Consider the following 14,294-nt stretch of genomic DNA (forward strand, 5'->3'; position numbering starts at 1 on the left):
TCCGGGGACAGCCTCGTTAGAAACCCTGGGAGTCATTTATTGGTCCAGGTCAGACCTCAGAGCATCGGGCAAGGCACACAGAGAGCCTCCCTCCCACCACTGTCCCTGCAGGCCCCGTGTCCTTCATGCAAATACAGACATGTGCTCACATGACCACTCTCTTTACACAGAGGTGGCGTCCTGTGTGCCCTGTGCTATGCTTTGCTGTTTTCACTTCATACATATTACTGTGGATCCTACGGGAGATCCCGCTCCCATCCTCACCCCGCTCCTACTCCCACCTCGGCACCCACCATTCTACTTTTCATCTCCATGAAATAAAAAAAACACACACATATTTTATTGATTTTTTACAGAGAGGAAGGGAGAGGGATAGAGAGTTAGAAACATCGATGAGAGAGAATCATTGATCAGCTGCCTCCGGCACACCCCCTGCTGGAGATGTGCCTGCAACCAAGGTACATGCCCTTGACCGGAATCAAACCTGGGACCTTTCAGTCTGCAAGCCAATGCTCTATCCACTGAGCCAAACAGGTGTTGGCTCATCTCCATGAAAAAAAAAATGGTTTTATTGACTTCAGAGAGGAAGGAAGAGGGGGTGAGAGATAGAAACATCAGTGATGAGAAGGAATCACTGATCGGCTGCCTCCTACATGCACCACACTGGGGATCGAGCCCACACCCCGGGCCTGTGCCCTGACCGGGAATCGGACCTCTTGGTTCACAGGTCGATGCTCAGCCACGGGCCAGGCTGGCCGGCTGACTGTCCTGCGCACCTCCTGTGCGCACGCAGGCGGCGTGTCCTCCGTGGCAGGGCGTCACCACACGGGGGTGTGCACCGGCCGCAGCCACGTCTGGTTCCACCTCCCAGCCCACGGCATCGGCGCTGGTGCCATGGACCGGTCCGCAGACGGACGCTGGGCTGTTGCTGATCTTTTCAGTCCTCACCTGAGGATCTGTTCTTACGGATTTTAGAGAGAGAGGAGGGGGAGAGACATGTCGATGAGAGAGAAACGTTCACCAGTTGCCTCCCGTTCGGGCCCAGCAACCTTTTGTTGTTTGGAGTGGACAACGCCCCACCCACTGAGCCAGCCACCCTGTTGGTGGCTGGGCCTGTTGCTGCTGGGACCATTCCTGTCAGTGCTGCAGGGAGGGCCCCTGCCCCCGTCATTTTGTGCAGATGTAGGGGTGCTCTTAGGATGCATGCGGGTGGTGAGTGTGGAGTGCATGGCGGGTGCCAGCTGCCCACTCTGGGGTTGTGGGATCGCTCAGTTCGCGGCTCGGGCAGCGCAGCAGGAGAAAGCAGTCCCTGAGCTCCTGCCGCTCCTCCCACATCTCTGCGTGCTGCCTGTTCCAGAATTTACCCCCCCCCCCCATCCCACCCACCCCCCTCCCCCTGGCTCTGCCGCCCTCCCCGCGGCGTCCTGCGCTGCCGTCGCCTCTCCTCACCGCCTGGACCTGCGCTCCCAGCCTCCTGCCCCCATGGGGCCGCGCTCCTCCCTCCCCGCGGGCCCGCCGGTGCAGCGCAGACCAGGCGCTTCCCTTCCCCGAGGCCCGGAGCCCGGGTGTCCTTAGGCCGGATCTAAACGGCGGGAAACTAAAGCTGCTGTTCGCGCGGTGTGTACAGAACCCGCACTTGTGAGCGAGAGCTGTGTTCCCATGCGATGCGTTCGTCTTCAAGACTCTTCGCTACAGTGACCCGTTTGGGGAGTGTGAGTGTGTGAGTGTGTGTGAGTGTGTGTGAGTGTGTGTGTGTGTGAGTGTGTGTGAATGTGTGTGTATGTGTGAGTGTGTGTGTATGTGTGAGTGTGTGTGTGTGAGTGAGTGTGTGTGTGAGTGTGTGTGTGTGTGAGTGTGTGTGTGAATGTGTGTGAGTGAGTGTGAGTGTGTGTGAATGTGTGTGTGTGAGTGTGTGTGTGTGTGTGAGTGTGTGTGTGAATGTGTGTGTGTGAGTGTGTGAGTGTGTGTGTGAGTGTGTGAGTGTGTGTGAGTGTGAATGTGTGTGTGTGTGTGAGTGTGTGTGTCAGTGTGTGAGTGTGTGATGAGTGTGAGTGTGTGAGTGTGAGCGTGTGTGTGAGTGTGTGTATCTGTGAGTGTGTGTGTATGTGTGAGTGTGTGTGTGAGTGTGTGTGTGAGTGTGTGTGTTTGCATGTGTGTGTGAGTGTGTGTGCGCATGCGTGTGTGTGTGCGTGTGAGTGTGGGTGTGAGTCTGTGTGTTTGTGTGTGGGTGTGAGTCTGTGTGAGTGTGTGTTTGTGTGTGTGTGAGTCTGTGTGTTTGTGTGTGTGTCTGCGTGAGTGTGTGTGTATGTGTGTGTGTGAGTGTGTGTGTGAATCTGTATGTGAGTGTGTGTGTATGTGTGTGAGTGTGTGTGTGAGTCTGTTAGTCTGTGTGTGAGTGTGTGTGTGTGCGTGTGAGTGTGTGTTGTGTGAGTCTGTGAGTGTGAGTGTGTGTGTGTGTGAGTCTCTGTGAGTTGTGTGTGTGTTAGTCTGTGTGTGTGTGTGTGTGAGAGAGAGTCTGTGAGTGTGAGTGTGTGTGTCTCTGTGTGAGTTGTGTGTGTTAGTCTGTGTGAGTGTGAGTGTGAGTGTGTGTGTGTGTGTGTGAGTGTGTGTGTGTGTGTGTGTGTGTCTCTGTGTGAGTTGTGTGTGTGTTAGTCTGTATGTGTGTGTGAGTGTGAGTGTGTGTGTGTGTGAGTGTGTGTGTGTGAGTGTGTGTGTGTGAGTGTGTGTGTGTGTGTCTGTGTGAGTTGTGTGTGTGTTAATCTGTATGTGTGTGTGAGTGTGAGTGTGTGTGTGTGTGTGTGAGTGTGTGTGTGAGTCTGTGTGAGTTGTGTGTGTGTGTTAGTCTGTATGTGTGTGTGAGTGTGTGTGTGTGTGTGTGTGTGAGTCTCTGTGTGAGTTGTGTGTGTGTGTGTGTTAGTCTGTATGTGTGTGTGAGTGTGAGTGTGTGTGTGAGTGTGTGTGTGTGTGAGTCTCTGTGTGAGTTGTGTGTGTGTGTATTAGTCTGTATGTGTGTGTGAGTGTGTGTGTAAGTGTGAGTGTGAGTGTACAGTTGCCTTTAGAATGCACATTCCAGGCCTCACGCAGACCGCCATGCTCTGTGGGCCGGGAGTCCCCGGTGACGTAGCAGCAGCAGCGGTTCGGGGTGTCCCGCACACGTGGTTAGTCTGAGGGAAGGACGGCTGATTCCTTAGTCAGCGGAGACCTTGTGGCTGCGGCCTTACGGTCCGGGGCCCCTCACCCTCAGGTACCCCGCGTCGTTCCCCCCCCCCCCCCGCAGTGCTTCCCGTGGGAGCCCCGCACCCGGGCTGCCCTCCTGGCCCTGAGGCCGCGCTCCTGTGGGCTCGGCCGTTGGCTGCGCCCTCCTCCGCCCGCGGTTTGGCGGGAAGGAGCTCGGGCTCCCTGGGGCCCTGACGGCGCTGCCTCCGGGCAGAGAGCTCGGCCAGGAAGACGGAGGGAGCCTGGCAGACACGGCAGGGCTCTGCACTGCTGGTTCGCAGGCACTGTGGGCTGTGGGGCGCTCCAAGGGCGGGTCCGAGAGAGAGGAAGACGACTTCGCGGGCTAGTGAGGCCCCAGAAAAGCTGGAGAGGAGTCGGGACACACACACACACACACACACACACACACACACACACGCTCTGGGCTCATCCCTGGCCTGGGGTCCCCTCGCGGTGTGTTTGTTCCCTCAGACACAGCTCTGAGCCCTCTAACGGGGCCCAGTCGTCCTCGACAGAATCGGGCAGAGTAGATCGGAACGCACCGTCGCAAGGGTAGTTTCATTAACTTCCTTCAGCTTCGTCTGCTCTCCTTTAAGTATATTCAGTGAGTTTTAACACTTGTTTGTTGAAACCTTTTTATTTCTAGAAATTCCACTTGGTTCTTTTTCATTCAGCTGTGTCACTTAAAAACATTAAAAAAAAATTGTATTTAGAGAGGGGAGAGGAGGGGAGGGGAGAGGAGGGAGGGAGGGAGAGGGAAATATCGAAGAGTTGCCTCCCACAGGTGCCCGGCCACACCCTGACTGAAACCTGGGCATGTGCCTGACCCGGAATCAAACCCGTGTGCGGGCCGGCGCTCGCCACCGGAGCCGCCGGCCGGGCTGTGGCCGTGTGAGGGCCTGTTCTCTGCAGGCCCTCTCCCATGACGTAAGCAGAGTGGCACCCGGTTCAGAGGGTGCCCGTCTGGAGTGGCCTAGCTTTGGTCCCGGTGTCCGTGGTGTGTCTCCCCTGTGGCTCCTGGGAGCTGCTGCTGCCCTCGGAGTGCCGCTGGCCCTGCATTAGCAGAACTGGCCCGAGTGGTGGCAGAGCAGGAGGCCTGCTCCAGGGAGGGGTGTGCACCCCCCGGGGACGCTGCAGGGCTGGCTGCCAGCAGGGCCTGTTCTGAGGGGCTGGGCTCGGATTCCCCCCGTCGCCCGGGAAGCGGCCCTAACGAAGGACGTCATTCCGGTGTCGGCACATTCTGTATCTCCCTGGTCCCCTCGCTCTGTCCGCCGGAGGGTCTGCGCCGTCTCAGGGCGTTAAGCCTTCGTTACGCCCTGTGGGAAGTTCAGTTGCTGTGTTTCTGCTTGGGTGGCTGCGTGGTGGGTGTGACCATGCTCAGCCCTGGCCCGGAGCCTGCCCTCGCCAAGGGCCGGAGTCCCGGTGCCGGCGGCCTGCCTGCACCGGGAGCAGGGAGGCGGCTGTGGACACCAAGGAGCTCGCGGGCCCAGGCCCGGGGCCCCGGCCTCGCTGCCGCTCTGGCTCCGGGCTCCGGGCTCCCGGCTCTCGGGCCCGATCGCCCTCCTGCTCAGCTCGCAGGCCTGCCATGTGCCTGGTCTCACCGCCTCCACTTTCTCCCTCTGCCACCACGCCTCCTCCTTCCAGGCTGAACCCAAGCCCCTGGTCTCACCGGAGGGGGCTGTTCAGGATCCACGTGTTCCCGTGGCAGGCAGTCCGGCCCCTGAGCCCAGTTTGGGGGCCGGGGACACAGCGTGAGCCCCACGCGGCCCTGCCCGCCGAGCTGTGAGGGCAGCGGAGGCGAGCCAGCAGCCTGGCGCCATGGCCCTGCAATGTTAGGAAGGGGAATCCGAAAGCAGTGTAACCGACCCACGTCCGTATTTACACAGTACGCAGCGTGTGTGTGTGTGTGTGTGGGGGGGGGGGGGGGGCGGGTCTGAGAGAGCTGGAGCTGGTGATGACACCAGTATCATGCTCTGTGACAAAAAGAGAAATGAAAGCAGCATGTGACACAGCCTCTCCCCCCTACTTCCCCCCCTCTATATGTAAATGTGTGTGTGTGTGTGTGTGTGTGTGTGTGTGAGATAAATAAATGGGACAATACGCGCTGTGAAAGTAGTACACGTTGGGCCCAGGGGAGCAGCCAGGCCGGCCCCGGAGGCAGGAGCTCCGGGCCAGGGCTGAGCGTGGTCACACCCCACCACGCAGCCACCCAAGCAGAAACGCAGCAACTGAACTTCCCACAGGGCGCTACTAAAGGCTTAACGCCCTGAGACAGTGCAGATCCTCCAGCGGACAGAGTGAGGGGACCAGGGAGATACAGAATGTGCCGACAGCGGAATGACATCCTTCGTTAGGGCCGCTTCCCGGGCGACGGCGGGAATCCGAGCCCAGCCCCTCAGGGGCCGTGAGGGACTCCTTTTCTGAGAGCAAAAACCTCCCGGGGAGTTTGAGCAGCACAGAGGACAGTGTCCTGGTGTCCATGGAGTGGCCCCCGGAGCAGTCAGTGCTTCCTGACCCCGGGCGGCCACGCTGTCCGCCCCCACGCGGGCGGGCGGTGAGGCGGGGCAGGCTGTGCTGCGGGGCCGGCGTCTGTCCTGCCTCTGAGTGCCACTGTGACCTCCATCCAAAGTGCCCCCATTTCCAAACTCCCCTGGAGTGACCCCGCTTCCCGACTCCTGCGGGGAGCCGTGGCTCTGCCCGGGCAGGGGGGTGCCTGCAGGCCTGGGAACCCCTCAGCCTGAAGAGGCAGGGCTCCTGGAGGGGGCGCCAGCTGCTGGGGCCGAGCAGAAGCCCACACAGACGCGCTCTCCTGACAAACGGAGTTAGTCCGGGAGCGATGCCACGCGGGCCGGTGCCCGGCGGCCGGCAGGGCGGCCCTGCTCCACGGCCGGTGCAGTGCCTCCCTCCCGTCAGGACGTCCTGTCTCCTCCGGACTTGGCCTCACTGGTGTCCCGATGGCACCGGCCTCCGCCTGCTCCGCTCGGCTAGTTTCACTTTTAGTTCCCGGGGCTGGACGGCCGGCGTTCCCCAGAGCAGGGCCGTGGCCTGAGAGGCTGAAGGAGAGGCCCCCTTCCAGGGCCCGGCACTGTCTTTCCGGCATGTTCCATGCTCCCGGGGCGCGAGGCGGCTCTCAGAGGCCGTGAGCCCACCGGCCCAGGGTGCGAGTCCCTCCGGTGACGGGAGCCACTGCCTCACCGGCAGCCCCTGCTCTGATCTGAGAGGCCCGGCCTCCGGTGCCAGCATCTCACCAGGACTCGACCCCCCCATCCCTTCTCCCCTCCCCCTGCCACACCCAGAACAGGGCTTCCAGCTCACCCCTCCTTTACACACAGAAGGCTGACACCTCCCGGAGTCTGGGCTTAGGAAACTCATGCCTGTCTGCGTGCTTCCCCACATACAAATCGTTACAGTGGTTCTGTCCCTGGGATTTGGGACAGAGCAGGTGTGCGCTGTGTGTGTGCTGTGCGCGCAGGTGTGCACTGTTAGATCAGGTTCCCTCTGACGGGAGAACTGCCTAGGGGAGCAAGGGGCCTCGCTCACACAGCGGGGAGCGCGGGAGGGGGTGGTTTCAGGGGAAGGGGGCCTCGGCCTGGCCCCACCGGGATGGGGAGTGACCGTCGCAGTCTCCGGAGGCCGCTGTCCCGGCCGGAGGACGCAGCCTCTCGGCCCTCCGTGGGTGGAGGGAGGGCGCGGGCTGGGGTTTGGCGGGGGAGGCCCTGAGCCCCCAGCGAGCGTGTCCTTCCCGCCCGCAGACTGCCTCTTCAAGGTGTGCCCCATGAACCGCTACTCCGCCCAGAAGCAGTACTGGAAGGCCAAGCAGACCAAGCAGGACAAGGAGAAGATCTCCGACGTGGTGCTGCTGCAGAAGCTGCAGGTGAGCGCGGCGTGCACTGTGCGCGCAGGTGTGCACCTGTGTACAGGCTGCACTACATGCGTGCAGGTGTGCACTGTGTGTGTGTGTGCAGGCATGCACTGTGCGCGCAGGTGTGCACCTGTGTACAGGCTGCACTATGTGTGTGCAGGCATGCACTGTGCGCGCAGGTGTGCACCCGTGTACAGGCTGCACTATGTGCATGCAGGTGTGCACTGTGCGCGCAGGTGTGCACCTGTGTACAGGCTGCACTATGTGTGTGCAGGTGTGCACTGTGTGTGTGTGTGCAGGCATGCACTGTGCGCGCAGGTGTGCACCTGTGTACAGGCTGCACTATGTGTGTGCAGGTGTGCACTGTGTGTGTGTGTGCAGGCATGCACTGTGCGCGCAGGTGTGCACCCGTGTACAGGCTGCACTATGTGCGTGCAGGTGTGCACTGTGCGCGCAGGTGTGCACCTGTGTACAGGCTGCACTATGTGTGTGCAGGTGTGCACTGTGTGTGTGTGTGCAGGCATGCACTGTGCGCGCAGGTGTGCACCTGTGTACAGGCTGCACTACGTGCGTGCAGGTGTGCACTGTGTGTGTGTGTGCAGGCATGCACTGTGCGCGCAGGTGTGCACCTGTGTACAGGCTGCACTACGTGCGTGCAGGTGTGCACTGTGTGTGTGTGTGCAGGCATGCACTGTGCGCGCAGGTGTGCACCTGTGTACAGGCTGCACTACGTGCGTGCAGGTGTGCACTGTGCACGCAGGTGTGCACCTGTGTACAGGCTGCACTATGTGTGTGCAGGTGTGCACTGTGTGTGTGTGTGCAGGCATGCACTGTGCACGCAGGTGTGCACCTGTGTACAGGCTGCACTACGTGCGTGCAGGTGTGCACTGTGTGTGTGTGTGCAGGCATGCACTGTGCGCGCAGGTGTGCACCTGTGTACAGGCTGCACTACGTGCGTGCAGGTGTGCACTGTGCGCGCAGGTGTGCACCTGTGTACAGGCTGCACTATGTGTGTGCAGATGTGCACTGTGTGTGTGTGTGCAGGCATGCACTGTGCGCGCAGGTGTGCACCTGTGTACAGGCTGCACTATGTGTGTGCAGGCATGCACTGTGCGCGCAGGTGTGCACCCGTGTACAGGCTGCACTATGTGCGTGCAGGTGTGCACTGTGCGCGCAGGTGTGCACCTGTGTACAGGCTGCACTATGTGTGTGCAGGTGTGCACTGTGTGTGTGTGTGCAGGCATGCACTGTGCGCGCAGGTGTGCACCCTGTGTACAGACTGCACTATGTGCGTGCAGGTGTGCACTGTGTGTGGTGTGTGCAGGCATGCACTGTGCGCGCAGGTGTGCACCCGTGTACAGGCTGCACTATGTGCGTGCAGGTGTGCACTGTGTGTGTGTGTGCAGGCATGCACTGTGCGCGCAGGTGTGCACCTGTGTGTGTGCAGGCATGCACTGTGCGCGCAGGGTGCGTACAGCGCAGGTGTGCACCCGTGTACAGACTGCACTATGTGCGTGCAGGTGTGCACTGTGTGTGTGTGTGTGCAGGCATGCACTGTGCGCGCAGGTGTGCACCCGTGTACAGGCTGCACTATGTGCGTGCAGGTGTGCACTGTGTGTGTGTGTGCAGGCATGCACTGTGCGCGCAGGTGTGCACCTGTGTACAGGCTGCACTATGTGCGTGCAGGTGTGCACTGTGTGTGTGTGTGCAGGCATGCACTGTGCGCGCAGGTGTGCACCTGTGTACAGGCTGCACTACGTGCGTGCAGGTGTGCACTGTGTGTGTGTGTGCAGGCATGCACTGTGCGCGCAGGTGTGCACCTGTGTACAGGCTGCACTACGTGCGTGCAGGTGTGCACTGTGCACGCAGGTGTGCACCTGTGTACAGGCTGCACTATGTGTGTGCAGGTGTGCACTGTGTGTGTGTGTGCAGGCATGCACTGTGCGCGCAGGTGTGCACCCGTGTACAGGCTGCACTATATGCGTGCAGGTGTGCACTGTGCGCGCAGGTGTGCACCTGTGTACAGGCTGCACTATGTGTGTGCAGGTGTGCACTGTGTGTGTGTGTGCAGGCATGCACTGTGCGCGCAGGTGTGCACCTGTGTACAGGCTGCACTACGTGCGTGCAGGTGTGCACTGTGTGTGTGTGTGCAGGCATGCACTGTGCGCGCAGGTGTGCACCTGTGTACAGGCTGCACTACGTGCGTGCAGGTGTGCACTGTGCACGCAGGTGTGCACCTGTGTACAGGCTGCACTATGTGTGTGCAGGTGTGCACTGTGTGTGTGTGTGTGCAGGCATGCACTGTGCACGCAGGTGTGCACCTGTGTACAGGCTGCACTACGTGCGTGCAGGTGTGCACTGTGTGTGTGTGTGCAGGCATGCACTGTGCGCGCAGGTGTGCACCTGTGTACAGGCTGCACTACGTGCGTGCAGGTGTGCACTGTGCGCGCAGGTGTGCACCTGTGTACAGGCTGCACTATGTGTGTGCAGATGTGCACTGTGTGTGTGTGTGCAGGCATGCACTGTGCGCGCAGGTGTGCACCTGTGTACAGGCTGCACTACGTGCGTGCACTGTGCGCGCAGGTGTGCACCTGTGTACAGGCTGCACTACGTGCGTGCAGGTGTGCACTGTGCACGCAGGTGTGCACCTGTGTACAGGCTGCACTATGTGTGTGCAGGTGTGCACTGTGTGTGTGTGCAGGCATGCACTGTGCGCGCAGGTGTGCACCTGTGTACAGGCTGCACTATGTGTGTGCAGGTGTGCACTGTGTGTGTGTGCAGGCGTGCACTGTGCGCACAAGTGTGCACCTGTGTACAGGCTGCACTATGTGCGTGCAGGTGTGCACTGTGTGTGTGCAGGCGTGCACTGTGTGTGCAGGTGGGCGCTGTGTGTGTGCAGGCGTGCACTTTGTGTATGTGCAGGCATGCACTGTGTGTGAGAGTACAGGCGTGCACCATGTGTGTGCCTGTGTGTACTGTGCGTGCGTGCAGGCATGCACTTTGTGTATGCGGGTGTGCACTGTGTGTGTGCAGGTTGCACTGTGTGTGCAGGTGTGCACTGCACGCGTAGGTGTGCACTGTGTGTGCGTCAGCCCGCAGGGCCACTGCTCGCCAGAGCCCATGGGCCCGTGGGGAGTCCAGTGGTTTGAGCACCCAGTACGCAGAGGTTGGCGTTGGCTGCGGTGGAGGAGGTGAGGTGGGGAATTCTCCTCCCAGCAGCCCGCTCGGCTACAGGGCCCTCCGCCAGGCTGCACGGCCTGTGCCCGGGCACACGGCTCAGTGAGCGGCGGGCGGGCGGACGGGGTTCAGCTCCCACCACGGACCCCACGGCGCCGTGAACAGCCGCCCAGCTGCGGGCGGTTCCCCCGGCCCAGGAACCGCGTTTGGGAACTGGCGTCACTTCTCCTTGTTGTGAAGGGCTGGGGCCGGCAGTCTGTGGTTGCCCTGTGGTTTGCCACGGGACCTGGGCACGGACAGTGCGCGGAGCGAGGGCCGGTGGTGGCTCCTGGCCTGGGGGCAGCGGCCAGTTCACACCCTGGCAGTCCTCTCTGACAGCTCGGGCCGGGGCTGGCCGAGCAGAGGAGAGCGGGGGCTTGTCTGGGCCAGGCCGGTCTGCAGCTGCTTCTGAGACCCCCCTTGGCCTGGGCCCCACCCCACTCGGCCTTCCCTGCCCTTCTCTGAGGAGGGGGTGTGGGTGGGGGCAGGGTGTGATGGGGCTGGGCGGGCCGAGTGGGGCCTGGCTGTTAGAATGCCCCTCGCTCCTGCTGAGCTGGGCGCTCACCGGCTTCCTCCCTGCCGGGCCCAGGCCGGGGCTGACCGGGGTCTGGCCGGGGTGGGCCCTCATGTGTGCACCGACACACTCAGAGCCACATGTGTGGCACAGCCACCGCTGTAGGCCTGAGAGAGGCCCATGGACACAGCGAGGCACCCGGCAGCCCCTCCCCCAGCCTCAGGCAGGAGGCCTGGGAAATGGTCTAAAGAGAGGAAAGGGGCAGAGGGCCCAGGCTCGCAGGGAGTGCCAGTCCGATGGAGGGGACAGAGCCCCGGCCCCAGGACCCCCAGTCACAGGACCCCAGTCCGATGGAGGGGACAGAGCCCCCCCCCCCCAGAACCCCCGTCCGATGGAGGGGACAGAGCCCCGGCCCCAGCCCCAGGACCCCAGTCACAGGACCCCCAGCCCGATGGAGGGGACAGAGCCCGGCCCAGGACCCCAGTCCGATGGAGGGGACAGAGCCTCCCAGTTTAATGGGACAGAAGTGCCTGAGAGGCTGTCCTTCACGGGACTCAAACCAACCCCCAGGACCGGGTGGGCCCATCAGAGGCGGGTGTGGCCAGTCAGGGAAGGCTCCCTGGAGGCGGTGGGCCGGGGGCACACAGTTTTGGGAGGGAGGGCCACAGGGGGTGGGGAGGAGGGAAGGCTCCCTGGAGGCGGTGGGCCACAGGGGGTGGGGAGGAGGAGGCAGGGCACCAGGCACACCGGCCAGCGTTAGGGCTGGGGCACGAGGCGTCAGGTGGGAGGGGTAGTGAGGCTCAGCGGTGTCTGCAGGGCGTGTGGGCAGCGGGGCTCGGGCTGGCTGGCAGCCCCTCGGAGGGCAGTGACCGGGGCTGCCTTCACACGGCTCAGCCCCTCAGCAGTGGAGGGAGCGGCTAGCGGCCTCTGAGGTCACCCCGGGCGGTGCCGGGAGCTGCGTGTGTGTCACCTCGTGTGTGTGTCTGCGCAGCACGCGGCCCAGATGGAGCAGAAGCAGAACGACACGGAGAACAAGAAGGTGCACGGGGACGTGGTCAAGTACGGCAGCGTGATCCAGGTGAGCGCCCGGGCCCCCAGGGGCGGCTCCTGGCTGCACATCTGCCTCTGCGTGGCCGAGCCCGGGCCTGCGGGTGTCGGAGCACCGGCCTGGGCCTGGCTCCCGCACGCGGCCACCAGCGCAGATGCAGCCCGCGGGCTGGCTGGCATCGTGGCCCGGACGAGGCAGGCTCCTTTCCTCCCGGTGCCTCCGCTTCCCTCTGTACAGCCAGGTGGTGGCGGTGCCCTCTGGTTGCCGTCAGATTGTGTGCGATGATGCGTGTAAGGAATTTAGAGCAGTGCTAGCTTCTATTAAAAATTGTTTTTTAAATTGGTTTCAGAGAGGAAGGGAGCGGGAGAGAGAAACATCAGTGATGAGAGAGAATCATTGATTGGCTGCCTCCTGCACGCCCCCTACTGGGCTGGAGCCCCCAACCTGGGCATGTGCCCTGGACTAGAATTAAATCCGGGACCCTTCAGTCCACAGGCCGACGCTCTACCCGCTGAGCAACACCGGCCATGGCGTAGCTTCTGTTTGTGATCACCAGTGCCTGGCTGGTGTGTGTGTGTCTGTCTGACACTGTGCATCCAGCTGTGGCCAAGGGTCCATGGGCCCCCAATGTCCCCCCTCTGCCCCCCGAGGGCTGGCCTCGGGCCCTCACCCACCCCGCCTGCCCCAGCTCCTGCACATGAAGAGCAACAAGTACCTGACGGTGAACAAGCGGCTGCCGGCGCTGCTGGAGAAGAACGCCATGCGGGTGACGCTGGACGCCACGGGCAACGAGGGCTCCTGGCTCTTCATCCAGCCCTTCTGGAAGCTGCGGAGCAACGGGGACAACGTGAGGACGGGGCGGGGGCGGGGGGAGGGGGCAACGGGGGCAACGAGAGGATGGGGCGGGGCGGGGGGAGGGGGCAACGGGGGCAACGAGAGGGTGGGGCGGGGGGGCGGGGAACAGCTCAGAGCAGGCAGGGGCGGGGGCAACGGGGACAACGTGAGGACAGGGCGGGGGCGGGGGTGGGTACAGCTCGGGGCAGGCGGGGGGGGGGGGGGGCAACGGGGACAACGTGAGGACGGGGCGGGGGCGGGGCGCAGGCCCTAGCTCCGGGGCCCGGTGAGGCCGTCCCGTTCTTAGATGGCAAACAGGCCAGAGGCCAGGAGGCCCCTTCCCTGCCTCACCCGCTCCGCCTTCCCCACAGGTGGTCGTGGGGGACAAGGTGATCCTGAACCCCGTCAACGCGGGGCAGCCCCTGCACGCCAGCAACTACGAGCTCAGCGACAATGCCGGCTGCAAGGAGGTGAGTGGCGGGTGCCTGTCTCCCCGATGGCCCGTCACCCACCGCCCCGGCTGGCAGCCTCAGGGCTGCGGGGCCGGCCCTCCCCTCACGCTCGCCCTCAGTCTGGCCCTCTCCCAGAGGCCGGGCTCTGCCTGCCTCACGGTCTCCCCCACCCCCACCCTTCCCCAGGTCAACTCTGTGAACTGCAACACCAGCTGGAAGATCAACCTGTTCATGCAGTTCCGGGACCACCTGGATGAGGTGTTGAAAGGGGTAAGGACGGGGTCCCCCTCCCCCCGCTGCTGCCCCACAGGCCCCTCCCCTGTACCGCTGCTCCCCTCTCCTCTCTGGCTCACAGCCCCCTCCCCTCTCCAAGTCCTGGCTGCCCAGTTTGCTCTCTTGCTAAGGGGGTGTCAGTAGCCTGGGGTTCCCCCACATTGGGGTGGGCTAGGTCCTTGGAGCCTCTGCCGCGCCCCCCACGCCTGCTCCGTGGATCTGGGCCAGGGCCTGCCCCTGCCCCTGCCGTGGTTCTAGACCAGCCAGTGTGGGCACTAGGACATGGGTTTGACAGGCCAGAAGGGGGTGAGCCTTGGTGGGGGGGGTGGGGATGGGGGGCAACAGATGGGAAATACCCAGGAAAGCCTGGGAGGGACGAGGGCAGAGGGTGGGAGGCCATGGAGGAGCCCTGACAACCAGAGCGGGAGGAAGGGGGGCTCAGAGGCGCCTCCGGGGCTGCGGGCACAGAGCAGCCTCCGGGAGCAGGCTGTGTGGGGAGGCAGAGTTAGGGCTCCCAGCTGTGGCCAGCCGGTACCCTGGCCGTGGTGTTAGAGAGACAGGCGACAGGCCCCGGAGCGGCCACACAGGGAGGCCGTTCTCCCTGCGGATGCTCCCTTTGCCCTCTCCGCGGCCAGGCTGCTCTGTCAGACCTTCCTGCCCCCTCAGGCCGCCGTGCCCTCCTCGCCCTCCCATCTCCCAGGCTGTGCCCACCTGCCCTCGCTCTGTGCCTTTCCCTCTTAAACCTGCACGTGGCCCACACATCAGTGCCACCGCCTCCCAGAAGCCCTCCCTGATTACACACTCCAGCTCCGAATCCGCGGAGCGCTCGGACAAGGACACTTCACGGGCTGGTCCCCGGGTGCTGCCACGTGGCTGGGT

The 14,294-nt window shown here is 62.9% G+C and overlaps 1 protein-coding gene across 3 annotated transcripts in view; it reads left to right on the forward strand.

The window, feature by feature from the left end:
* ITPR3 (inositol 1,4,5-trisphosphate receptor type 3) overlaps positions 1-14,294 on the forward strand; it is a 68,664-nt gene that overhangs the window by 21,132 nt on the left and 33,238 nt on the right. For all 3 annotated transcript variants that reach the window (XM_084890993.1, XM_084890994.1, XM_084890995.1), the window contains 5 exons: positions 6,969-7,090; positions 11,800-11,886; positions 12,545-12,703; positions 13,062-13,160; positions 13,329-13,412. In XM_084890993.1, the coding sequence (XP_084747119.1) occupies positions 6,969-7,090; positions 11,800-11,886; positions 12,545-12,703; positions 13,062-13,160; positions 13,329-13,412 (551 nt within the window). The remainder of the gene's footprint in view (positions 1-6,968; positions 7,091-11,799; positions 11,887-12,544; positions 12,704-13,061; positions 13,161-13,328; positions 13,413-14,294) is intronic.

Source organism: Pipistrellus hanaki (assembly GCF_964339955.1).
Source record: "Pipistrellus hanaki genome assembly, chromosome: 7".
Classification (NCBI taxonomy): Eukaryota; Metazoa; Chordata; class Mammalia; order Chiroptera; family Vespertilionidae; genus Pipistrellus; species Pipistrellus hanaki.